The sequence below is a fragment of the Branchiostoma belcheri genome, unplaced genomic scaffold, assembly GCF_001625305.1.
Source record: "Branchiostoma belcheri isolate BF01 breed outbred unplaced genomic scaffold, Haploidv18h27 scaffold13, whole genome shotgun sequence".
Taxonomy (NCBI): domain Eukaryota; kingdom Metazoa; phylum Chordata; class Leptocardii; order Amphioxiformes; family Branchiostomatidae; genus Branchiostoma; species Branchiostoma belcheri.
The window spans coordinates 3326636-3354450 of NW_017802713.1; the positions used below are offsets into that span (position 1 = coordinate 3326636).

The window sequence follows — 27815 nt, forward strand, 5'->3', positions numbered from 1 at the left end:
AGGTGTTATAATCCATGCTACATTCCTTTCCTTAGTCATGAACATTGCTGACTAGGAAGAGTAATCCTTTTTCCACGCCGTTATGTGATTTAGACGGTAAGCTCCTACCACATCCCGCAAGGTACATGTATCTCCGCGGTGCTGAAAACCCGGCTGCGTTTAAAATGGCAAGATGACGGAAAAAGTAATTCTATCGACCACACAGGATGTATCGTTGCCAAGGGAACACAGTTTGTTCAGTTCATCCTCAGCCACACAAGTTCCTGTCGCGCATGAGAGTGAAGTGCCTCAATAACATACTATAGGTGTGAAGGTTTGTATCAGCTTTGCCTGGCTATCTTTCTAACAGAAGGCCCTATCCTTTGTAAAATTTCGCCAACAACACACCATGCCACCACACATTCATTTCTCATTCATTTACCGGCAGTACCTGGTTTATCCAGCATTTTTTGCCCATGTAATCTGTTCCTCATTTGCTGTGCAGGGGGTGGTGATGCCCTATATGGCTACCCTCCAAGCAGAGGTTGGGGTTTTGGGGGTATTTTTAGCGTATGGTTTGATGGGGAAAAAATTCAGTGCAAAAGAGAAACCCCGATAAAAAAAGCCTAAAAACACGCTAAAAATACCCCCAAAACCTAAACCAGTGCTTGAAGAGTAGTATATGGCTGCTCAGACCCTAAAAACTGGGGACAGCTTACTGGAGAGCTTTAGGGTAGGTATTGGTCGAGGTCACTATATCCAACACATGTACAGTTCTCCTTAAATCCCTCTTTCTGCATTCATGACTTTCTATACTTTTCTATATACTATCAATAGTGCTTGTTATCTACATTGTATGTTGAAATTTGATTTATTTTCTTTGTTATACTGATGATTTTATGATGTATATACTGATGAGTTTCATTATGAAAAACTTAAACTGTTCTCCAACTCAAAATTTGACTCACCAGAAATTTTCCACTGAATCACTCAGTCTTCCATTTCTGGTGAGTCAAATTTTGAGTTGGAGAACAGTTTAAGTTTTTCATAATGTAATTTACCAACTCAGATGAACTTTCATGCTACTGATGAGTTTCTGTAATGTAGTCTGGGCCCCATTGAAAATCAATTTGGCAAAATTGAATTGGCCACCCAGCTGTTTAAAGATCTAATAAATAAATACATCTCTTCTACATGTGTTGCTCACACACCAGCTCATCAACAACAAAAAACTTTGAGACATAACGTTATGTATTCAAACTGTATTATATAATCATAGCCCTGGGTGAATTACAATGTACATCATATAGAATAAACTATGTAACACACAATAATATATATTACACAACTATCTTCAGCACTACATCATCCTTTCAACTGTGTCCAACCAACAGAACACACATTGTCAAACAGAACCTATCGCCAACTAAAACAAAACTTCCAAAATATATCTCGTACTTGTAAATGCATGTAACCGTACTGTATTGTAACTATAATTATCAAATAATGTATGATGGATGTAGATATCGGTAGATGTATTTTGTACTGTTCCTAGGAAACAAAATAGTCATGGACCTTAACAATAGAATAAAGCCGAATTATCATTAAAATTGTATATCATGTGACATCCATAGCTTAAAGATTTAACAGGGAGAAGAGCCCCACTTATCCACAGTTACTTCCAATTTCGTAATCCAAATCATCAAAGGCAATATGGTATGTAACAGATGAAATATCTTTAGTCACTGTGTCTTTTACAACGTGCAAGTAAATTGTTGACAATTCGTCCATTATACAATAATAATAATATCGACGCTGTGCCTCCATTTTCACAGGCCTGACCATTGAATGAATGCTTGTATTTCCTTGACTGGAACGTTGTGTGTGTGAGCCTTCAGGTGGAGGTTTCTGTCATCTGTCAACAGGACCACATCTCTCTTCAGCCTGATGGGTTCACCTGGAAAATAAGCATTTAACAGTGTGTATAAATCATATGGGGCAAGAGAATCAAACACACACATACAAGTCATACATACACACAAACACATGCACACACACGAACACACACACACCCATGAAAATACACACACACACACACACACACACACACAAACACACACTCATGCTAATACACACACACACATGCAAATACACACACACACATGCAAATACACACACACACACATGCAAATACACACACACACATGCAAATACACACACACACATGCAAATACACACACACAAACGTCTATGGGGGAAAACATTGTGACAAGCAAAAGTGGCCATATTGGCCAGATATTATTATAATAATATATTATTACTGTTATTATTTATAGCAGACTTGAGACTTTATTTGAATTACCATTAGCCGACATACATGTAGGTGACCAGTTTGACTGTTCCTCCAAAGTCTTACATGAGGCCCCTTAAACATACCAAACCTGCTTTTAAATAGGAGTTAAACAAAACATATAATGTGAGTCAAATGTACAGTCACTGTAACTGTTGTTACACTAAGACTAACCCTTTTTTGTAGGCATGTAGTCCTTGGCCACATCATGACAGAAATGAAGGCAGCATGACAGAATCACATCATCGTTGTTTCCCTGAAAAGTTGGCAACAGGAGAAAAACTTACACATGCCTTTACATGTTAGGATGATAATTCTGAAATACATTGCGCAAAATCAATCAATGATGGCATGTCAAAATCTGAATTTTTTAATCAACTAGCACTAAACCTACCCACCCCTAGTCTGGACAAAATACCAGATTTTCAGATGCTACATGTCTCCTGATTCACATTCACATGGCTTTCAGTAAATGAATTAATGAAAAACTTATAAAGTTCCATGACCTCATACCTTTGAGAAATGATTATGACTGATAATATATACTCATTAATTATGCAAATAAGGTAAATCATTTGCATGAATTATGTCAGTTCATCATACCCCCAATCAAATAATAAGACTTGTCAAATGTCAAATGTTTAATAAAAACACAACTTTTATTTATAATAGCAATCACACTAAGAACCCTGATTTGCCTAATATGTTAAACGATGTTCACTGAATCACTTAACTTCCAAATGCCACATGTATGAGATTCTTGCCATTCTTGTTCTTGACACTTGCTTACTAAGGAAACTAATGAATATTCCAACAAGTACCTTAGGTTATATATTAAGTCCTCCAACAAGTAACTTAGGTTATATATCAACTAACCTGATGTCCTGGCATATCTTCATTACGAAACGCAATCGTGTCCAAACTGGTGCCCTTGCTGGTCAAGGCTCGCAGGTGGTTGTCATGGCAACTGAAGCGATCTTCCAGAAACTGGACAGCGAGCACGGCTCCTTGTTGTAGCTTCTGTGCGTGTCCCGAGGCCTTGTCCAGTCCAGGTCTGCTGCCACGGGCCAGGCCATCCAGCTCATTAATGACTGCAAATAGGAGATTGAAGTCTCATCACTTCAGATTACTTGCACTTGCATCATATTGCAGTAGACATTGTGCAATTATTACAACTTCTATTTCTGTATTATATTACTACATCTTCAGCCAGTTTCTTAAAAGAAAAGCTCTAAATTATTATAATAAATAAGTCAATGTCTTCATCATGTAACATCATATAATTAGCCGCCTACATTAGTCTCTTTAGTTGTGTTTTGCCTTGAAAGAGCTTAAAATGTGTGATCCTTAAAGGTATCCAAAGGGATTATAGACTGAGGAAAATTGGACTTTAAGTCAATTTTATAGTCATTTGTTCATGCAGTGAGTTAAATGAGACACAGCATACTGATATCTGAGAGGCAAAAATGTGATATCAATGACTGAATAACAGATGTTTTGGTTGCTTGTTTCAGAACATAGGTTGATTCTATCTATTTACAAAATGTGTTGGTGGAACCCAAAAATCAAAGGGACTGGTCACATACCTTTTTTCTGGACTAAGGCCACACCAATTTAATTTCTTGGTTAACAGATTTTTCTAGAAAAATAATGGAGCGGGCGGGCAAAAAAAAAAAAAAACAGGCCTAGGCATCCTATTAATATATGGCCCAAAATGGTACGATTATAAGGAGCCATGAAGTCAACACACCGGGCTGGTTCAAAATTTAAACAAATTGAATGAATTTTGAACTTTTAATGATACCATTTCATTAAAAGATGGAATAACTGTAACAGCTAGGATGAAAAGGACTGTTTTCAACTGTTCAGGGCAAAATATGAGCATTTTGCAGTTGAGTCTGAATTTTTATCTTTATTTGCAAATCAGAAAAAAATGAAGCGGGCGAATCCATTAACCAAGAAATTAAATTGGTGTGGCCTAAAGTATTGAAAAATAATGCCGAAAATGTGCTAGCCTAAGAATGCCAATAATTGCCAGTAAATGTCAATATCAGACAGATTGCTCATCCAAAATATACTTTTACCACACTCACATTGCATACAATGCCTTTACAAGACTTAGAATTAGCTGCCATAAATTACATATTGAAATTGGAAGACATAGCCGCACTCCCCTTGAACACAAATCATGTACATTATTGTTACTTGAATAGAATATAAGACGAACGCCATTTTGTAATAGAATGTGAACTGTATAGCAAAGACAGAAATGAACTGTATGGGTTTATACATTAGCTTATTCCCGCATTTTATACATAACCCATTCCCCTATTTCATTAAGTACTGTAGAAAAATTCATATAATTCCTAATGCAACTAGACAAACCACCCATCAAAAAACAGAATCTGTTCCTTTATTTCGACAATAACAGAAAAACGAGAAGTTTGTATAATGATAGTTAGTCAGTTTTGTACAAATGAATTATATGTTAACTGTATCCGTTCATCTTGTTTTGTTGTGACCTGTACTTAACCATGCAAGTGTGGCAAAAATATGCAACAAAGGTTTTCATTCATTCTTTACCCAGGAACACTCACCAACAAGAGGAACCACAACTGTGAACATCTGACAGCCTACAAGCCTCTCCAGACCAGGCAGGTAGTCTATGAAACTGTTGGTGTCTGGAACCAGGAATGATGGAGTGACTTCCACTTCCATCTGTACTGCAGACGTCTGGTCATCCAGCACAGCCTATAGGGCAGAGTGGAAACAGCTTGTTTGAAAAAAATTGTCACTTCCTACTACTAATAGTATGTAATAGTAGAACATACTTCAAATTTGTATTATGGAGCCTTAATCATTGGGGTAATAAACTTTCTAATTAGTAGTACATGTACTTTAGCTACGCAAAATTGTATTAAACGATAAAAGCTTTTAAAAATTTTTTTTACAAAAATGCTGGCTGAAGCACAAGATAATTGGTGTTCGCATGAGTGTGATAACCACATGTGACTCAAATTATAATGAAATTAGTAAATTGGACAAATGCTAATTAGACTGGACTTTCATGTAGGCGCACATGTGTAGTTGTAAATAAATGTATCATAAGCTCTTTATTACAAAGAATAGAATCTTATATTTTGTATACTAACTAGTTTTAAGTGATTACACACGGTAAAGAATTGCATCACTTCTTGTTTAATTTGACCACTCTTTCCCTTCTGACACCTGTTTAGTTTTCATTCAATGAACATTATGGTAATGAATCCGACACCCAACCATAGAACAAAAGAAAGGCCTAAAATGTTTAACTCATGCCCATGAAAATAAAAATATATCTCACTCATTTATATATCTTTTATGGTTACATGACAGATTATGCACATGTACATGTATGTGTGCTTGTTCATCTACTAGAAAAATTAACACAAATTGATGCTTTATGTGATTGTTTGTACCTCTATGTGGTTTTTCCGTTTCTCCTTCTCTTCCACAAGTTTGGCCAGCAGATCCCTTTTAGCCTTCAGTTCCTGGAAGGAGCCCCTGGTCTTGTCCCACATCTCAACATCATCTTCCACCTCTTCTGTGTAGCCTTCAATGATGATATCTTCTTCAGCTTGCTAAAATTCATTGCAAGAACATTTCTTTTGTAAGTAAATGAATTGTAAAGAAAAGTGAATTTGTTACAAAGAAGGATAATGTGCTATTCTTAAGGTGTCATTCGCGTAAAAAAAAAACTAAAAATCCAACAGTCTGATATTTGCATGTATCAGTTTTATTTCAATTAGTTTATTTTATATTAATTTATTTTCTTTTTGTTCTGTAATTTACCTAACAAGCTAAAGCTTTCTAAATTTCTTAAACTTTAAAATTATATTGCTTAATCATATTTTGGTTCAAACAGTTGAAGAAAGTCATTGTCTTCATAGTTGTTACTGACAGTTTTTTTCCATGAATAAATTGAACGCAGTGTTTTTTTTTTCATCAAAAGTTCAAAATTCACTGGCTGAATTTCATAACTCCTAACATTATATACATTGTGTCATGTAGCATTTGGGGCTATCAAAGGATGCCAGGTTTCATTTTACCATCATGTTGCTTTATGGTTTGTTCTAGAAAGATCTCAGAACCAACAATAAATTAGAGTGGTTTAAAAAAAAAAAGAAAGAAAATTTATTACCATATTTCCTGCTTCTAGCTTGCCCTTCCCTGCAGTGTCTTCTGCATCCTGATGAGAGACGATGGACACATGCTTGCCATGTTCCCACATCAGGATGGGACTCTCAATCCCACACAGGTACTGTCCAAATAACTGCAGAGACTTCTTTCTCAGTGTGTCTTGTGCAATGCCCTACAAAGATGGAGTAAGGAATAACTGTTAGCACTGTCGAAAGTAGATGAAATGTGTTAAATGTATAATACATTATGTCAGACTCAAATCTTGTAGAATCCGGAGATTCTGATTGGAGTCTCTGTCAACAGAAACTGTCAGTAGAATCAGAAATCCTACCTACTGGACATGTTACATGTTATGTATAACTTAACATTGCCAAACAACATATCCTACAAGTTACACATTCGATCACATTACTAGCTATACTCGGTACTTGCCACCAAACCTAAATATCTTTTAAAGCTGCATTGTGTATTATATGTATATGTATTATTGTGTATGATCTTCCTCTGTCAGTCAGTCTCAAAAAACTATGACTAACTGCACAAAACATGAATTGCCAGATTGTACCAGCAGAGACTCTGATTGGGAGTCATTTAGTGTGCACCAATTCTACCAGATTAGAGTCTCTGTCTTCATCTTGACATATACATTAATGTGTACATTGCAATAACTTTGAGCCACTTTGTCATTGTAGTGTTGGGCAAAAAGAGAAGCAAAGATGCAGGACTGGTGTGTTGACTTATAGAAAAATATATTTTGCATCATTTAACATATAATCAAATTAATTACGGATATAAACAGCTTTATCCGTACCGTACTACAGTGTAGTTTCACCCATACCACAGGCTCATAAAAAGGGGCCAAAGACTAGGTACCAGATTAAAGACAGCAGACAAAAACTCCAAGTCTGGTTTGTATTTAATATACACATCATTGTATACATTGTATAAAGCTAGCTGAGAACCCAAATATGGTTCTTCATGACAAAATTTGCATCAAAACTGTTAACGTCATGATCAAATACCTGATCAGCTGAATACACAAGGTAATAAATTAAATACAATGATTTCTGCTTAGTACTATTTACTTGGCCAGAACTTTTTCAAAACATATTAAATTTAATTGATCTCTAAAACACTCTGAATGAAAATACATTGTATCATAACTGCATATTCTTTGATTTCTATATCATTACTGGCCATTTGACAAAGTTTGATTTCATGCCAGTGTGACAACTTTTAAGGGGCCTTTAGGCTGGAACTTGGGAGATTTATTCAAGGCTAAACTCTTTTGCTTTGTAAAGCAAACATTTCCCTCTGCTAATATAATAAAGCAACAAGCTCTAAATGACAGAGTTTGAAATTGACACTGTCTACAGATTGGGTATAACAACTTTATTTATCACCTCAAACAGATTCAGATGTTCTGAAATATGCTGACTTTTTGATCTCCATAATCAGTTATTACCAGCTGTCCCTGTGTTGCCATGGCAACAGCCAGTGGCCTGTTAATGTCCGTAGCGATGTGTTTGAGGAATTTTCCTGTCTTGTCAAACATCTCCACACGACTGTTTCCCCTGTCTACCACGATAATGTTCCCTGCTCTGTCTGTACAGATACCACGGGGATTGTTCAGCTGACCTTCACAACTTCCCTCACTTCCAAACTGGAACAGAAACTGTCCGTCCTCGCTGTAAACATGGACACAATTATTGTCCTGGTCTGACACAAGAATGTTCCCTTGCCTATCCACTGTGATGTACTGTGGGAACTTCATCCCCTGCTGCCTTGATGATAAGAGTGATACAAGTAGGCTCTTCCTTTTCCCACCCACAGTTCTCACAAGTGTCCCATCTGGCCTGAACACCAAAACTTCACCCTTTCGGTTGTGCCAGTCTCCTGTAGTTTGTGTGATGAGGATGTGGTTCCTCCTGGTGTCCACAGCAACTCCTCTCACCCACCTTGTCTTCTGAAGGTCAAACTTACTCAGCACCCTGCCCTGTTTGGTGTATTGCACAGCAAACTCAAAGTCAGCAGAGTCATCAGTACTCCCCACCACCCACAGGTTCCCCTCCCCGCCCATGGCTACATCATCTGGGCTTATCTTCTCTTCACCTGACACAACTGTTTCCAAAAGGCGTATAAATGTTCCCTGCAGGGTGAATACTTGAATTCTTTGGTTCCTCCCATCTGCTACAAAGATCTCCCCTTCATCTGATACTGCAACACCAAGTGGATTCATGAACTGCCCTGTTTCTGATCCCCATCCTCCAAATGTCACCTTCTGAGGCTGATGCTCCCTTTGGTTACCATGGTGATGACCTGTGCCGCTCGCTGCACCATGAAGAGAAGTATAAAGCGCTGCTGGGATTGGTGCAGATGGGAGAGACTGGACTGTCACATGTCCCAATACTGGCACGGCGGTGTCTGTGGGCTGAAAGACAGCAGGCTGGTGTTGTACAGGAGTTGGTGCTGCTTTTCGTCTATACCTTCCTACAACCTCTGTCAAAGTTATTTGCTGACAGAAAAACTTGACCCCTTCCTGCTGCAGTTCTTGTTCTGCTTGATCACAGGCAGCAGACAGTTCATTGATATCTGACAACACTCTGTCCCTTTCAGTCTGAATTCTGTCTATGTCTTTTACATGGTTTTCCACTGATTCAATCAAGAGGTGGTCTTTTCTCTGGGTGAGTTTCTGCAAGGTTTGGTTGTAGGCCCAAATAATGCTGTCATCTCTCTGCTGTTTCTTTTCATTTAGGGTTTTCTCTTCTTCTCTCAGACTTCTGAGGAAGCTTAAGTAACTTTCCACGATGTTTCTCCCCTCATTGATCAAGGCTTGGACTATGGAGCTCATTTCCTGTGCAGGTTTTTTCATGGTTGTATGATGATCGTAATGAGCCTCTTTAAAACACTGTTCACAAATAGGAATCTGACAATGTTTACAGTAGAGTTTTAGCACCTTGGACGGGTGAGAGCTGCAGCACCAGTTATCAGACTTGGGTTGTTCCCTTGTTTCTGCCATCATTGTAGTCTGTTGTTTCAGTCTCTCACACATATTTGCCGCCATGAGATTGTCTGGCAAACCTGCGACCCCCAGGGGTGGCAGCCTGACCTGCCGGCGACAAATCGGGCACTGGAATGTCCCTCCTCTCCCTGCATGGTCCTGTAGACAGTCCTGACAGAAGGTGTGCTGACAGGGCAGCATCTTGGGCCTGGTGAACAGCTCCAGGCAGATGCTGCAGGACAGTTCTTCCTTGAAATGTGTTCCCAAACTTAACAGAGCAGCCGCCATGACTTTTTCCTACTGGTAGCTCCACCTCAATCTAAAGTGCTTTTTTATTAGTCCATGTTTGCTGTGGGTTGGACTAAAAGCTGAGGGGCCCGGGGGGAGAATGAACTTTTTTCCACCTTTTATACAATGTCATGTACAAACCCAATAAGGAAAAAGGTGATTTCAAATGGGAATGTGATAAAAAGTCTTTCTAATATTAAGTAATTTTATGTTGACTGTATGCAATAAGTTTAAGTTATTGAAAAAAGCCAGATGTATTATGTCACCCCATTTGCTGATAAGTGAGTTGGATTGCACCAAAAGTTAATAAACAACTAAGCAGCTGTGCACGTGCTAGTCATGTGCTTGTTTGCTATGAGTGGATTGATGACTAAAGACAATTCTATTTTGTAACACTGTCACCAATTCCTGTTGTAGTCCATTTGAAGAAGGACATTTAATCAAGTTCATATCCAAAACCTGCTCTGTTTAAAGATTCATGTGTTATACCATACTTGATTGATTAGGGTGGAAATTTGCATGCAGTTCATTACTAAGTCAACAGAGGGCAGTGATGCACAGCACTGATATACATGTATGGACAACCTTTTTCGTCAGAGGGTTCAAGTTCAAAACTGACAGATTTCAATACTTTCGCATAAACCGGATAAGGGTTGTAAACTCTCAGCCCAAGTGTCAAAGATCTCTGATCAGAAATGGTCCCCTGGGAATACATTTGATAACAGGTGTTGGTGGCCCATTCCCTGGCCTAGGGCACTGGTCTGAGCCTATTGGTGTGGTCCATATTACTAAGATAAAAGTAAGAAAAACAGAGAAAAAAGTAAGAATTTGCTGGCCCTGGCATTAGCTGAGTACCTTTTGTCCACTAAGGCACCTAAAGGTGCATCTGAAAAATGTTAGATTTGCCTATTAAGCTGTTTAAGGACAGTACATACTGCACTGTCAATAAAGGATACAAAATCTAAGAAAAATGGTCAAAAACACTGAAATCAAAGAATTTCTTAGCAAATCTGAGTCCAGTGAGTCACCTGAAGCCTGCTCCTAACCCAAAGAACTAATTTAGGCAAATATAAGCTACAATGGTCAATCTGACCCCCCTCCCTAAAGTTCTGTCAGAGGGTTCAAGTTCAAAACTGACAGATTTCAATACTTTCGCATAAACCGGATAAGGGTTGTAAACTCTCAGCCCAAGTGTCAAAGATCTCTGATCAGAAATGGTCCCCTGGGAATACATTTGATAACAGGTGTTGGTGGCCCATTCCCTGGCCTAGGGCACTGGTCTGAGCCTATTGGTGTGGTCCATATTACTAAGATAAAAGTAAGAAAAACAGAGAAAAAAGTAAGAATTTGCTGGCCCTGGCATTAGCTGAGTACCTTTTGTCCACTAAGGCACCTAAAGGTGCATCTGAAAAATGTTAGATTTGCCTATTAAGCTGTTTAAGGACAGTACATACTGCACTGTCAATAAAGGATACAAAATCTAAGAAGAATGGTCAAAAACACTGAAATCAAAGAATTTCTTAGCAAATCTGAGTCCAGTGAGTCACCTGAAGCCTGCTCCTAACCCAAAGAATTAATTTAGGCAAATATAAGCTACAATGGTCAATCTGACCCCCCTCCCTAAAGTTCTGTCAGGGCACAGCCCACTAATTCCAGCCCCTATTGGAATATATAGAAAACATCTAAGAACTGAGCTGTCAACAATCACCTACTTGAGTGTTCAACTATTGCAAACACACACTGACAGGGTAGTCCAACTTCCAAATTGTCCATTTAGTCCAAAAATTTAACTTTTTGACCAGCGGTACTAGCACGGCAAATCCAAACACTGGCAGCATGACCTCTGACCCCCATGAAGACCACCAAAAGACAAGAAGATGGGATTAGTTTTAGAACTCTACCAAGCAGCCAAAACAACACTAACGGCCAGTTTTTTTCAAGTTAGTAGAAATAGAAATAACTCCCCAGCTGAAAAATGCCAGCATTTATCCACACATACCAAGAAAAAGGCTGTTTTCAGTTGGTTTGGATGCGGTTATCAAAGGGGTCTCAGGCTGGGCCCTCTGGGCATGCGCCAATTAGTGACCTTTGCCCTGTCAGAGGGTTCAAGTTCAAAACTGACAGATTTCAATACTTTCGCATAAACCGGATAAGGGTTGTAAACTCTCAGCCCAAGTGTCAAAGATCTCTGATCAGAAATGGTCCCCTGGGAATACATTTGATAACAGGTGTTGGTGGCCCATTCCCTGGCCTAGGGCACTGGTCTGAGCCTATTGGTGTGGTCCATATTACTAAGATAAAAGTAAGAAAAACAGAGAAAAAAGTAAGAATTTGCTGGCCCTGGCATTAGCTGAGTACCTTTTGTCCACTAAGGCACCTAAAGGTGCATCTGAAAAATGTTAGATTTGCCTATTAAGCTGTTTAAGGACAGTACATACTGCACTGTCAATAAAGGATACAAAATCTAAGAAAAATGGTCAAAAACACTGAAATCAAAGAATTTCTTAGCAAATCTGAGTCCAGTGAGTCACCTGAAGCCTGCTCCTAACCCAAAGAACTAATTTAGGCAAATATAAGCTACAATGGTCAATCTGACCCCCCTCCCTAAAGTTCTGTCAGGGCACAGCCCACTAATTCCAGCCCCTATTGGAATATATAGAAAACATCTAAGAACTGAGCTGTCAACAATCACCTACTTGAGTGTTCAACTATTGCAAACACACACTGACAGGGTAGTCCAACTTCCAAATTGTCCATTTAGTCCAAAAATTTAACTTTTTGACCAGCGGTACTAGCACGGCAAATCCAAACACTGGCAGCATGACCTCTGACCCCCATGAAGACCACCAAAAGACAAGAAGATGGGATTAGTTTTAGAACTCTACCAAGCAGCCAAAACAACACTAACGGCCAGTTTTTTTCAAGTTAGTAGAAATAGAAATAACTCCCCAGCTGAAAAATGCCAGCATTTATCCACACATACCAAGAAAAAGACTGTTTTCAGTTGGTTTGGATGCGGTTATCAAAGGGGTCTCAGGCTGGGCCCTCTGGGCATGCGCCAATTAGTGACCTTTGCCCTGCATACCTACTTCATGTAGAAAGAAAACAATTGTCTTCACATGACAAGTTTTACCTGCCCCACAGTTTCTTTGCCTGAAATCAGTTGCAAATGAAATGTTACATGTACATGAAGGAAGAAATGTTCCTAGCAGCACAGTTTTTAATTCTATTAAGTTCTCTTCTGTCTTTAAATTTAAAGAGTACAGGGCAGTTTTTTGGTCACCATACGTGTATGTCATCTAGTGTCTGGGACTGGTTTATCATGGTGTATGTTGACTAATTGAATGTGTAAGCTGTTGAACACAATATACATGTAGTACACACTTTGTGTAAGGCAGACATAAATCAAAATATTCCAAACAGTGTACATGACGTACCTTCTGAACTGAGTCTGGAGAAGCATATTTGACCCCACTGATGATCTGACTGCTGAGTGGTTGGAACCCCGCCAGATGTAAGTCTTCTTCCAGCACAACTGGCTCCAAACCTAAAATAACAGTTCAATTCATAGTTCACTGTAGACCAATCTTTAAAATTAAAATAGTGACAAAGGATGCCCCCACCTACATGTACCCCTTACTTACAACACCTTCATCCACCCAAGTGAACTTCTATAGGTCAGTACATAAACGTGTACATTGTGTAGTTGTAGAAAGATGTGGTTGCCATCTGAAACCTTTGACCTAATGAAATCTTAGGTCATGCATGTATTATTAGACAATGTTGCAGAACAATCTGTTGAGAATGACTATTGGGATTTTCATCCTATCCTTCCAACATGATGTTTTATTCTACACTTTTGTACAAAATGTACCCACGGTATGTACTAAATTTAGCACAATGTCATGTACTCACAATATAGAAACATTATGTTGGAAAACTAAGTACTTTCTATAATACTAGTATGCAACATATATAATTGTACATTATTGAAACATCAATGGAATTTACAGACAAAATGATGGAGAATGATATATGATTGTAAGACTTTATGCTAACTTTATCTATTTGAATAATGGGTGGTATGTTGTTAATACTCAACTGTATTTCATGCTCTTCACTGTGACATGCCTCTGAGTCAATATTCAATAAATCTGAATCTGAGAATAAAAATGTTACCTTTTCTGTTGTCATCCTCCAGTGTGACAGTGCTCAAGTCACTCTCCTCTAACTCATTACAAAGGTCAGCCAGTGCTGTCCAGGTATTAACAACTGGGCTGGAAGAAAAACAACAGACTCAACATTTAACTCAACATTTAATACCGGTGTTTCTGACTGTGTGATAACTAGTGATATCACACAGCATTTGCTTATCACACGGGCTTCCGAAAGTTCCATAGAATAATTGGTTCATGTTTCGTGTGTGCCAGGTGCTATGAAAAATTTGAATACTGCCTTGAAGTTCATTCGACGTCTTTATTAATTTTCCAACCACAAACATAAATATGCAGGGAAAGACAAAAGTCTCCCTGAAGTGGGTAGTTTGTTACAATCAACACATCATACAATACAATCAATGAACAATATACAGTAGTGAAATACAGCTTAAAGATAACAAAATTGGACGCAGATACAGCATGGGGTAGCTTATGAAACAGACTCGTTGTACAGTTTTATCGCATAGTGAACAAATGACCTTTTCAGTGGCTCAGTCCTGGCTTTTGGCACAGTGAAGGCACTGTCGTTCCGCAAACATCTATCTGTAGCTGTTAGAATTGATGTTGTAACAGTTTTTTTGGTTTAGGGACACCAGATTTTGTCAAATTTTCTACAGAAGTGGGTACAAGATACATGTAAATAAAATACAACACGCTGTGTGCCACATCACTCTGGGTCAGATCTCCAGCTTTCGGATGATCCAACCCACAGTCGAGCCAATACTATAGAATACTGGTATTGTATATATATATTCTGTATGTACTGAAATCATGATCATATAGTAGACTCTTACCTACTGCTGTATGTGTTGGTTGCTGGGTTCCACATGGACTGATGACATGTCATCCAGTCTGCCCACACTTTCAAACTGGGCAGCAGATCTTGTAGCTCAGGATTAGGTCTGCCCTCTGCTAAAACAACGTCATTCAGTATAATAATATAATAATTATCATAATGAGCATTTTGAAATATCCTTCATGACATAGAATAGGGTTGTATCTTGTAAAATGAAAGCAGAATTGGGCTATAAGAAATGTTGCTGTGTTTCTCTCGTTTTCTGTTTTGTCACCATGCTTGTTTTTTTTTTATAAAAAGACCTCTTGCCTAATTATGTAGACTGAAGAAGACCACTTTTCCTTAGTCCTCAGGGGTCGTCTTAGACAAGTTTCATATTTGGTTTATGGTTGATTAAAAGAATAAAAACATTCGCAACAGTGCTGAATTGCATTTTTTTCTACACAAAGTCACAAACACAGCCTAAAAATATTGTCAGGACTTACACATAATACACTACACATTACAAATTAGAGTAAAAAACCGGGACAATTACTAGTATCTCAACTCTCTATTATAACCTGTTGTATTCTGTTATATATTATATCTACCTTGTTCACTCTCCCTGACTCTCTGTTGCTGTAGATTGTGAGCTGCAGTAGTGACCAGAAGACCAAACATGTCCATCCCCAGTCTCACAGCACACTCCTCTACAGGAGACATGCTTCCTTCTGTCCAGCCTTCTGAAGTAGCACCTTGTTCATAATATTAGATAGAAACAAAATGTTGATAGTGGATATAATGCTTGCAATGTTAACAGTACTTTTTTTCTATGAGATTGAAATGCATTAAAATTGAATAAGCCCTTGCAGTGTTCGAAATACCTGTCTGCAGTCTGCAATCTGCAGATAGATTTTCAAGATTGCAGAAGAAAAATTTATACAATCTGCAATTTTGCAGCAGGAAAAATTGGCACTTGGGGGATTTGACGCTTTTGGGGCCAAGGACAGTTAAGCTCCTGTTCTGAAACAACAGGAGCTTCTTCACTAATTTGCATCAACCTTGTCTTGACTTGTTTATCTTTTGTTTCCTTTTCTTCTTTGTTTCTTGTTTATCTTTTGTTTTCCTTTTGACTTCCAAAAATTTGTCTTCACTAATTTGCATATCAATCAATAGTTCATGCTTATAAACCTGCAAGATTGTAATATGGAGGCTTGTGTATTTGCAGAAAGTATTTCCAAATTGCAGGACAAAATTTTTACTCTTCTGCAATATTGCAGAGCACTGAAAAAAAGTATTTCGACCACTGCCTTGTAAGACATCCGATGCAATTTCATACCAGCAAAACTGCATTTTTTAAGTGAAGTTTCTGGTCAGTAAGTTCAATAAACCCTATCCCATATCATAATCATTACCTCCATGAAAAATGGAGGTATTGTTTTTGGCGTGTCTGTCTGTATGTCTGTGTGCCTGTGTGTGTGTCTGTCTGTCTGTCTGTGTGTGTTTCCGCAACTTTGTAGTCAGCATAACTTCAGAACGCCTTTATGGATTGTGATGATATTTGGTATGATGGTAAGTCTTATGAAGACAAAGGTCAAGGTCGAATATGGGCCTCCTGACGGATGACCTTGTTAATACATGTATCTGTGACGTAAAAAATGTGATGTCACTGACGGAAAATGGATGCTTTTTTGTATTGTAGGTGGTTCTAGCTATTTATTGGTGGTAACAAAAAATAAAGGAACTCATTACATAGCTTGTATCAGGGCTATTTCAAATGTTTTGTGTATGAAATGATTACGAAAAAGTGAGAAAGAAATGGCAGTGACAGTGAATGTCAATATCAGACAGGATTTTTCATTTAAAATATTTTTTGTTTTGGCGCCCTGAAATCACATTGGATACCTTTTATAAACTCCTAAATAATATGTTTAGGCCCTGAAGTCAGTCTACTGCTATCTGGATTCAATACATCTGAAAATAGTTTCATCAGGTTGGTACAGTATAGGATACAGGAGTTTTCTTTTACACATTCAACCAAATCTCTCACCTAAAGTGCTGACGTTTCGGTGTCTATCAGACATCTTCCTCAGAGCTTCTGACTGCTCATTTATATGTATTACAAGCTTTTGACTGTGTGATAGACAGGGGAGGGGGCCAAGGTCATTGATAGAGAAGACAACAGGATAATCTGATTAAAGAAGCAGTCTGGATAAGGAAGTCACCCCAGTGATGAACCGGGACAAGGGAGGGGGGACGTACAAACTCCATGTTTGGGATTGTGTTCTTGCCGCAAAAGCGAAACCTACGTCGGCAACGTATAGCGTCGAGAAGCAGAACTCCAGTCAGAAGCTATGAGGAAGGTGTCTGATAGAGACCAAAACTTCAGAACTTTAGGTGAGAGAATTGGTTGTGTAAAAGAAAACTCCTGTATCCTAGACTTAATACAGTATGACAAATCAAAGAAGTGCCAATTTCTTACAGTTGCTGACAGCAAACATGTTGATCCCCATGACTTGTAGCAGTTTGGTGTTTCCTATAGATGAAGGTGAGTTCTGCAGGAGGGTCTGGAACTCATGGAGGGTCTGCTGCACTACTGCTGAGAAGGTCTCCATTCTTTATGAAAAATACAAAACAAGGCATTAGAGCATCCATGAATAGTTTCATCAGGTTGGTAAGACACTGAGTAAAGAGACTCTTTTTACACAACCGTTACGTTGAAATATACACCAGGAACACTGAAACTCACCCAGTCTTTGTGAAGAGTTTTCCATGTGTGTGAAGGAAATTCAGCTCAAAACTCTTCAGCAGCTGCAAGGGCAAGACAAACTAATTATCATAACGCAAGAAATTGGACTTAACCAAAATTTAAACTGTGTACAACTCCAATCTTTATCCAAGAATGAACAATTACTAGTACATATTCACCTTGGTGACATCACATTATGCAGATGACGCACGTGACTCAGTAAGCAGTGCACCATAGGTTTTAAAAAGTCTGTGGCACTCTCTGTGGCACTTTCTTATGGGATTTGGTCTCATTGGATAGTTTACATTGAAAGTAAAAATCTTTTTTACACAGAGTATCCAGGCACTGCAAGCACATCCCTTGACAAAGACAGGAGTGCCATGTTTCTGCAACTTACATGAACATAGTTACATCAAAAAGATAATCTCTTCCTGGTTTTATGTGAGCATCTTATGAGTGCACCCATTCTCAGTTTATTTCCAAGCAAATGCATATAATGTTTACCTTCGGACATGGTCTGCTCTGTTACTTTTTACTCAAACACATTCACATACATGTACATGTACTACGAGTATATGGTGACAGGAGTACATGTAGAGCAGACCATGAAATTGCAACATTATGTAACCCAACACCAGTCACCATGGTGACAGACGTCAACAAATCATGTCATTGGTCAGGTCAGAGGTTAGTGTTTGGAATAGAAGAGGAGAAAGAAACTGAGTAAAAACAATATGTTTTTCTTTGGTAAACATAATGAAAACCTACTTCAGTTGGTGTTCTTGCACTTGGTTGTACGCCCGTGCTGGAAACAACGCTCTTCTTCTGCCCTGTCCTGAGCTGAGGAGGGAGGATCCAGACTTCTCTCCTCAGGGGAGATGACTTCTCAGGGTAGTGTCTTCCACTTCTCACCTTCGGCCATTTTGCACAAGCCTTCCCCTGCTGACTGTCTTGAGTGGTCTTCTTCTTTCCTTCCATCTGAGTTACCTGAAGTGTAGTTTTCAAAGCAAAGTTGTGATTGTATACTCAAAGTATACAGCAATGGTGATGGTACAAAATTAAGGTATAGAATACAACGTGGTGTATTCCGTATTACCTGAGGTACCAGCCAAACCGCTGGTCTGATCACCCAACTGCCAAAGGCTGGAACCTAGGGTTATATATATGAAACACACGCCTTTCGATGTAAAATATTGAAATTTGGTGTCCCTAAGCAAAAAATGCAGCAACATCAAATCCAACATTCAAATCCGGTGTTCAAATTTTGACCTAATCATGAGCTACAAATGCAAAAGTGGTGCTTGTGGCTCAGACAGAGGCCTAATGTGACAAGCTAAAAGAACCCTGGAATATACTGCTAGTTATCACATGGGCTGGTACACCTGTATCAAACGTTATCAAGGCCCATGTATGAAAAATCTAATATATCATATAGCCAGAAGACGTCAACCAATAAGAAGTCCCCATTTCATACTGGTTATGGTGCAATAACCTTATCATTAGTGATTAAATCCCAAATATTGTGGTGTTTAAGTCCCATAAACCACACAACCAATAGAGTCCCCCAATTCACAGCATTCTAGGCATGATCTGGTATTGAGATCAGACAACACCTTTTAGTGGAAAATTATTTTGCCAACCATCTTTGCGGAAAGTGTGCACCACAATGTGCAATTTTATCTTTAAGAAGTAGAACTGCATGTAACATCTGTGTCCATAATATCACCAGGGTCCATAATATCACCACCTTGAGAAACAGTGTGCTTAAAGATATTTTTACTGCAACATACTTTTGGTATGCACTCCTGCACACCTCAAATGTACATAACTAGGGTATGTTGCAGTAAAAATATCTTTAAGCACACTGTTACTCAAGGTGGCGATATTATGGACCCTGGTGATATCATGGGCACAGATGTTACATGTAAATAGACATGACTACATGTACATAGACATGAGGGTAAGAGAACCATGTACAATACCTTTCTTCGCACCTCCTCGAACAGAGTCATGAGGCTCTCCCTGGCAGTCACAAACGGGTTACTTGCTGCCAGGCTTCTCATGTAGAAGTAAACTGCATCCATTTTCCTTCTCTACATAAAAAAATGTCAGCAGTACCAAGTAAATTAGGTCATCAGGATAATATTCTTTATAATAATCACACCTGTCCTTGGTGCTAAACACCATCTGCACACAGATACACATGTATGTGCTGAACACCATCCACACAAAGGCAAACACACCTGTCCTTGGTGCTGAACACCATCCACATAGAGGTGAACATGCCTGTCCTTGGTGCTGAACACCATCCACACACAGATACACATGTATGTGCTGAACACCATCCACACACAGGTAAACATGCCTGTCCTTGGTGCTGAACACCATCCACACAGAGGTAAACATACCTGTCCTTGGTGCTGAACACCATCCACACACAAGTAACACATTTGTCCTTGGTGCTAAACACCATCCACACACAGGTAAACATGCCTGTCCTTGGTGCTGAACACCATCCACACATAGGTAAACACACCTGTCCTTGGTGCTGACCACCATCCACACACAGGTAAACACACCTGTCCTTGGTGCTGACCACCATCCACACACAGGTTAACATACCTGTCCTTGGTGCTGAACACCATCCACACACAGGTAAACACACTTGTCCTTGGTGCTAAACACCATCCACACACAGGTTAACATACCTGTCCTTGGTGCTGAACACCATCCACACACAGGTAAACACACCTGTCCTTGGTGCTGAACAACATCCACACACAGGTAAACACACCTGTCCTTGGTGCTGAACACCATCCACACACAGGTGAACACACCTGTCTTTTGTGCTGAACACCATCCACACACAGGTGAACACATTTGTCCTTGGTGCTGACCACCATCCACACACAGGTGACATGAATTTGGCAGGATATCATAGTCAGGTATAGATAAAGGGAAAAAATAACTTACCGTGTATATTGCCAAGATGGCCAGCTGGTTGTACGGATGGCCATTGTTGGGATACAGACGCTGAGCTTTCAAGTAGAAGCTGATGTGGCAAGAAAAGATTACAACAAATTGAATGTAAAAAATCTGAGACAAAAAAATGTATGCAGGCATGGCAAAAGTAAAGAATGTGAAAATACCAGAAAAAATAATTTCATTGAAGGGGCCCGAATGTTCAGAAAATTGACTGTGAAAATCCAGTTTGCACTGATAGAATCCTTTGTTCATAAATGGTCTAAAAATGTTTGTTCTTATAAGTTACCTTCTTGCCTTTCCAAAGTTGGAGGACCCAGTAGCCTGTTCCCTGTACCGAGAGATGTCTCCTAGACAGATCAGGAATCTCTGTGCAATCAGCAGAGCTAACTTCACCTGTGGTAGTGACACACATCAAACATCATACACAGGTGTGTCCACATACAAAATGTATTATATGTGTTTTTTTTGCCATACACTGTATGTGTATTTGTTCCTGTATACATGTACATGTATTGTGTGTATGTGTGTATGAATGAATGAATGAATGATTGAGACTTTATTTTCGTGTCATGCGCTTTCCCGCGCCCAGCCTGTGTGGGTTTATATGACACCGATTCAATAAATTATACATAAACAAAAGAGAATCAAAGGTACACATAACAGAATCCAAACAAAATATGAACACAAATAAAGGTAGGCTATATACAATAATGGTAAACAATGTGAACTCATAACAGATCGTAAATGCAAATAAACAAATCTGTACATATAGTGAACCAAGATCTCACAAAATAAGTACATAAGGTAAATCAAACATAATAAGAGAAAACAAATATGCAGAAGTAACAAAAAGTGAAAACTGTTGATGTGTATGTGTGCTTGACAAGTATACATTTATGTGTGTGTGTGATTGCCTGTATATGCATGTGTGTGTGTGTATGTGTGTGATACATGTATGTACAAACATGTGTATGTGCTGTATATGTGTGTGACTGGTGCTTGTATGCATATGTGCATGTGCCTGGGCATGAGGGTGCATGGGTTCTTAACTTTAACTTTTCCAAGCAAGTAAAAATAAAATTGTAAGACCACAGCACAACTCACATTTCTATGTGGCAGCTCAGTTCTGAGATGACAGGTGTAGGCGTCCAGGTCAAACTGGTGATTCCTTTGCAGTTTTTGGAGCAGATCAGTGTAGAATGAAGCACCCTACAGAAACACAAGTTAGTATAATGTTTACTACATCTAAAAGCTACATTATGTAACATATGTGAATAGTTTCATTAGGTTGATAAGACACAGAATTGCCCTGAGGAAGGTGACAGACGGTCACCAAAACGTCAGATAAATAAAAGACTTGGCTGTGTAAAAAGAGTCAATTTTCTGGTTATTTCTTTTTAAATTAAGTTAAACCCTATTCTATTGAAACTCAGTACCAGTCAGAAAGTGGAGATAGGAATATCTTCATACCAGTAAAGTTGGCCCACAAACATGCCCCAAAACACTTTTCACCTCCTCTCAAAAACCAGTCCAACATTGCAAAACCTCCTGTGTCCACACCCAAATGTTTCAAACATTTTTAAACATTCAGCTAACACCATCAAACAGTAACAGACCTCACTGAACACCAACCAACAACAGCTGACCTTGCTCCAACCCTCTCCTAACTATGGTTGGAGGACCGTGAATAATTTCATCAGGTCGGTAAACAACTGAATAACAAAGTTCTTTTTATCACAACCATTTATTTTTCACTAGCCGACATTTCGATGACCGTCTGTCATCTTCATCAGATTGACTGGTTTACTGTGCACTGACTGGTTTACTGTGCACTGACGCTAGCTGTTACTTGGTGTATAGCGCACAAGTAACAGCTAGTGTCAGTCAGTGCACATGATTGTGATAAAAAGAACTATGGTTGGAGGAGTTTGGTAGTGTTCAGCTATGTGACAGGGGCTTATATTACTAGTACATCTGAAAGTAGCAGTAGGTTATAGAATTACAGTACCTTGTCAATCAGTGTAAGTACATTGTGAAGACCTCCCTCCATCTGGTGGCCTGGTAAGTGTCCACGGAAGGCTTCAATGATGTTGTAGAAGGCGTTCTTCCACAGAGTCTGGTCAATGTTGTGTTTGCTGGCAAATTCTGGGTCCTGAAGGATCACTGCTTCATAGCAGGTTTGTATCTTTGACCTGTACAAAAAACAAACAATTACTAGACTTTTTTTTTATTAATATCTACATTAGCATATGAAGTTGCTTAGGCAATGTTTTAGCTCAAAATACCACCTGGTTAGTGGTGTGCAGGTGGCTCTGATGTCTACAATTTACCTGCACTTAACCTAAACCAATTCATGCTGAGTTTATATCTACATGTACATATGGTATGTGTAGAATTTTATCACCTGTATTGACTGTCACCATCTATGGAATGTAAAAAAAAACAATGACCATAATTTCTTAACAACTTTTCGAAGTCTGAATTGTGCAGGTAAAATGTGTCTGGTGCAGATAATTTTCAATGTTACCTACACTAGCCAACCTTGCTCCCGACCTACTCCTAACTATGGTTGGGGGGGAGTTCAGCTGAGTCTTCTGGCAGCCATATTCAGCCATAATATGACAGGGGCTTTATAAGAGATGTTCATGCTTTTGTTTGATGGTTGTTTGTTTGTTTAGGATTGATATCTCCATTAGTGTGAATTTCCCACTACTCTTCCTGGAGTCTGTTGTGAATAGTCAGGTAAGTACTAGTCTAGTATTTGGACCATTGCACACCTGGGCACGCCCCTATTTTTTATTAAAGTGTGGTGGGATCTTTAACGTACATAGGGTGTGGCTCTCTCAAACACGTGACCTCCATTTAATGTCCTATCTGAGGGATGTCCCTAACGGAAGCTAGGTACTCATTTTAACCTGAGTGAAGTGAAAAAGTCGACTGTGTTAAGTGCTTTTTCCAAGGGCATAAGATCGGTGACATGGACAGGATTCGAGCCCGTAACCTCTTGGTTCAAGGCTGAGCACGCTACCGCTATGCCACACGACCCCACAAGTGATAAACAAATCTGTACTTACTGCAGATGTAAGGTCAACTCCACATGCTTCTCATCAGGAGGACCCTGGGACAGATGGAGCCTGAGGTCTGCTGCCAGTGCCTCTGCCTGCTGTAACACTGCCTGCCACTTCTGACTCTCTGGTTCTGTAAACTCATGGTCATCTTCACTTGTTGAATAGCAGATATTATGTACATCATGATGACTAAATCTATATGTAGGAAGCCTGTCCCTGCTATTGTTACTGTGCACACATGCTGCACTTCTTGAAAAACTATTATAATGAGACTGAGAAGACTGATAATGTTGCTGATTTCCAACAAGCATGCCGCGTTCAGACTTGGTTGTTGTATGATGGAAACTTTCCATGGGTTTGTGAGGGTCAAACAGTCGCTTGCTGTCATTACACGTTCTTGTTTCCTGCTTGTCCGATTGTTGAGTGTGCAGTCCTGGAGGGAGGTGTATGATCCCTCTGCTGTGTACATTTTGGTGACTTCCCGTAGATGCTCTTTCAGGCTGACTTTTTGAGGTGGAAGGTCGCACTTCTTTACTCTGTGGGTTATCATACGAGTGGTCATTCGAACTTGCATCTTGTTTTCCTGTTTTGCGTCTACCTGCAAGATTTGAGACATTAGCGGGAGAGTCTTCATTTGGAGAAGTACTAAAGTGTACATGTCCTGTTTTGGCTTGCTTTCTGTGACCAGTTCTAGAGACAGATCCTTCAGCTGTCTTTCTGTTCAAATCCTCTCTAGATCCACCTGCAGATTTTGCAACACTAGTGGGAGGGTCCACATCTGTATGAGTACTAAACTGTACTGTTTTGGCATGGTTCCTATTAGTATTACCACTTCTACGGTCAGACGCTTTAGCTTTCGTTTTGTTTAACTCTTCTCTAGATGCACCCGGACACTTTGTAACATCAGTGGGAGAATCTTCTCTTGTAGAAGTGCTAGATTGTCCTGTTTTTGCATGGTTCTTGTCACTTCTACAGTCAGATATTTTAGCTGTCTTTTTCTTCAACTCTTCTCTAGATCCACCTGCACACTTTGTAACATCAGTGGGAGAATCTTCTCTTGTAGAAGTGCTAGACTTTCCTGTTTTGGCACGGTTCCCTTGACCGCTTTTACGATCAGATCCTTCAGCTGTCTTTTTCTTCAACTCCTCTCCAGCTTCACCTGCAAACTTTTCGACATTTGTGGGAGAATCTTCTTTTCTAGAGGCGCTAGACTGACGTCCTGTTTTGGCTTGGTTACCATGACCAGTTTTACAGTCAGATCTTTCAACTTTCTTCTTGTTCAAATCTTCCCTAGGTTTCCCTGAGGTTGATGCGTCATCAGATGTATCTTTTGCTAAAACTGTTTCCTCTGGGGTCAAGGAACAACTACAATCTCTGTTACGTTTGCTATTTCTTGTAGTTTCATCTCTGCAACTTCTGTGCTGAAAATCAGAGGCCAGAACATCTTCTGATACCTCATCTTTGTCACCAGAGGTATTCAAGACCTCACATTCTGTGTCTGTCTCCTTTTTTCTCGTTGTTTTACCCCTTTCAGGAGTAACTTTGCTGGAACTGTCATTCTCGTGGTCTGTGGATCCACTCTTCTTCCTGGCTAGTCTGCTGACTCCAGGCTGGTAGATGGCCATAGCAGGTCTCCTGGGTGGCCTCCTGACCTGGTCTGTGTTACCGGCACTGGAACCTGAAACAAATTTTAAAGGTGCACACTTAAGTCAACTGGTTTAGGTTAGCCTAGGAAAAAATGTCGTGTTTCCTGTTTCAGTCCTAAAAAAATTAGGGTCGGTAGGTAGGGATTTTCTTTTTTTTTTTCTTTTTTTTTCTTCTTCAGAAGATAGGGGTCCAACTTATAATATATACAATGCAGTTTAACAAAGTAAAAATTGCATGAGGACACTTTTATTTTCAATGTCAATGTTAGGAAACCAATTATTGTACAACGTTTTATCACTCAGGTGTCAGATCATTGTGCTAGAAAAGGTTGATCAGCTCGAAAAATTAAATTTTTATATCCCTTGCCAGGATTTACCCCCTGAAAAAGTCTAGGGTCGGCAGGGAAACACAACATTTTTTTTCTAGGGGTAGGTAGGCAGCGGTTTTAATTTTTTTACTTTCACCACAAAGACCACTTCTTTTAAAGCAACCAAGCTGCTAGAGAGTCTGAATTCACAACAGTTTTTTTCCATGCAAAAGAGCTATCTACCGTATATACTTTCGCATGTAGACACACACTCACACACAAGCACACATAGACACACACACACACACACACACACACACACGTGCGCGCACGCACGCACACACAGACACACACAGACACACAAACACAGACACACACACACACACACACACACACACAAACACACACACTAACACACAAAAATACACACACACTCACTCACACACACATGAACACACACGTACACACACACACACACACACAAGAGTACACACACACAGTGGCACACACACACACAAACACACACACACAGAGACACACACACAAACACACACTCACACACACACACACGAAAACCCTTGCGAAAACCTATCAACCTTCTTGTAGACTTCTGAAGTAGGGTAATATAATAATTTAGAATTTTGAAATACTTGGTGGTTGTTTGACTGGTTGTTAACTGTTATTATCATCATAGTTGAGTGCATGGGGAATGCATGGAGAGGCTCCATCTCTGATTTTATGACACAAAATATATATGCTATTAACAGTAGTCCTATTAATTATCAAGTCCTAGTAATAAATCTTTTTCGATCCATGCACCCGCGCTTAACCTTACGCGTATTAAAACTGCTGCCAGCGTCACACACATAATTATTTTGACTTACCACCATGACTGGAGGGTACAGAGTTTCCTGAGGAAGCTTTAGTCGTGTGACATTGTGCTGTCTGCTGTAACTGTTCTTCACTTATTCTCACTACACGGAGACTGGAAACATCATCAGCCATCTTCGTGTGGAAACATGAGCATACCTTATGTTTCCGGGTCAAAGTTCAGTTTAAGTTGGCGGGGTATTGGTGGGTTTACAGAAAGGGCAGGGTGTGACAGGCCAGGCTGGTTAGCCAACTGTTTACCTGGGGCTGGCTAGCAGTGTGTCAGACTACTCATAAAAATTCCCTCCCATTCATATGATTATCCAATCGAATGATGACACACCTATTAGTATGTAGTGCAGCTGCGCCCTCTAGCAGAATGTATCATGATTGCTTCCTTCATACTGGGAAGCGGGCCAGATAGATTACATCAGGGAGACATAACCGCACTCCTCTAGAACAAAGAGCCTGTCAATTCTGTAGTTTAGGCCAAATAGAAGATGAAATACATTTCACCATAGATTGTCCCTTGTATAGTAGTGTGTCTTGTGTGTCGCTAATGGAGTTTAATAAAGCACATAAAGCACATAGACTCATATTTTTTAGCCATGTATTAAGTATATTTCCCCACTTCAGATATTTGACTAGTAAAGAGAAATTTGTATTAGTTTTTCCCTGGAAATAAATTAAACCTACTCTAAGTAATCTCACAGCCGCATATATCCATACAATCACTACTGAGCGAGGTGAAGCCGACAAGAATAGAAATTTAATAGACATTTATTTACACTCTTGTATGTTCATATGTATGTAATGTATATGTTTATGTTCATGTTCTGTACCCATTCGAACTGTACTTAGTTCTGTAGAACACAAATGTACAATAAAGGTCTTCATTCATTCATTATAGTACTTGATACACATGATTTCTCTTCAAGTTGGCATTTCTTCATTTCTATTTTGCACAAAACTGATCCACTACCTAAGCTTCCCTTGTTTCTAAAGCGTAATTCCATTTTAATAGTAGATAGCAAAAGCATCATCACGGTGTTCAGCTCAGACACCTTTACTCAGTAGTAACTTACATGTAGCTTGTTAACGTTAGATTAATAACACAGGCCGCCTCTATACCTATACTCATCTGTTACCTAATAGTATGTTAATTTACTATTACTGAAGTATCTGATTTGTAACCGACGTTGTTAATTGTTTAATTGCGCTATACGGCCTCAAGCCATTTCATGATTACTTCTAATCAGTAAACGCACTGTATAGGCACCAATCTAAGCCGACTCGGCCGATCGAACAAACATGCTATACATTTGCAATTCCATAACCACTTTTACAACCTCAAACCTGACGTACGTATTTCTGTTCAAGTTCAGCACAATTTCCACCTC

The 27815-nt window shown here is 39.3% G+C and overlaps 2 protein-coding genes across 2 annotated transcripts; both read right to left on the bottom strand.

Moving 5' to 3' along the window:
* Window positions 1-1472: 1472 nt before the first annotated feature.
* LOC109463835 lies at window positions 1473-26616 on the bottom strand. The gene is made up of 17 exons (XM_019760713.1): window positions 26430-26616; window positions 23598-25269; window positions 21628-21732; window positions 20512-20590; window positions 19521-19631; window positions 17539-17600; window positions 17272-17405; window positions 15401-15544; window positions 14809-14923; window positions 13977-14074; window positions 13235-13344; window positions 6510-6680; window positions 5788-5949; window positions 4927-5080; window positions 3206-3420; window positions 2504-2585; window positions 1473-1936 (listed from the first exon to the last, which is right to left on the bottom strand). Exons 1-17 carry the CDS (start codon window positions 26548-26550, stop codon window positions 1809-1811), a joined length of 3663 nt encoding a protein of 1220 aa, XP_019616272.1. The 5' UTR covers window positions 26551-26616; the 3' UTR covers window positions 1473-1808.
* On the bottom strand, window positions 7710-10052 carry LOC109463775 (tripartite motif-containing protein 3-like). The gene is made up of 2 exons (XM_019760633.1): window positions 9465-10052; window positions 7710-8939 (listed from the first exon to the last, which is right to left on the bottom strand). The coding sequence occupies exons 1-2, from the start codon at window positions 9795-9797 to the stop codon at window positions 7923-7925; spliced, it is 1350 nt and encodes a 449-aa protein (XP_019616192.1). The 5' UTR covers window positions 9798-10052; the 3' UTR covers window positions 7710-7922.
* Window positions 26617-27815: the final 1199 nt, after the last annotated feature.

Coding starts and splice junctions, on each gene's coding strand:
- LOC109463775 (XM_019760633.1), bottom strand. CDS start 9,797: ATGGCGGCTGCTCTGTTAAGTTTGGGAACACATTTCAAGGAAGAACTG. Junction 8,940..9,464: donor GCAGCTCTCACCCGTCCAAG/GTGCTAAAACTC, acceptor GCTGTCTTTCAG/CCCACAGACACCGCCGTGCC.
- LOC109463835 (XM_019760713.1), bottom strand. CDS start 26,550: ATGGCTGATGATGTTTCCAGTCTCCGTGTAGTGAGAATAAGTGAAGAA. Junction 17,601..19,520: donor TCGAGGAGGTGCGAAGAAAG/GTATTGTACATG, acceptor TTGCCCTTGCAG/CTGCTGAAGAGTTTTGAGCT. Junction 14,924..15,400: donor AGTCAGGGAGAGTGAACAAG/GTAGATATAATA, acceptor TTGTTTTAGCAG/AGGGCAGACCTAATCCTGAG.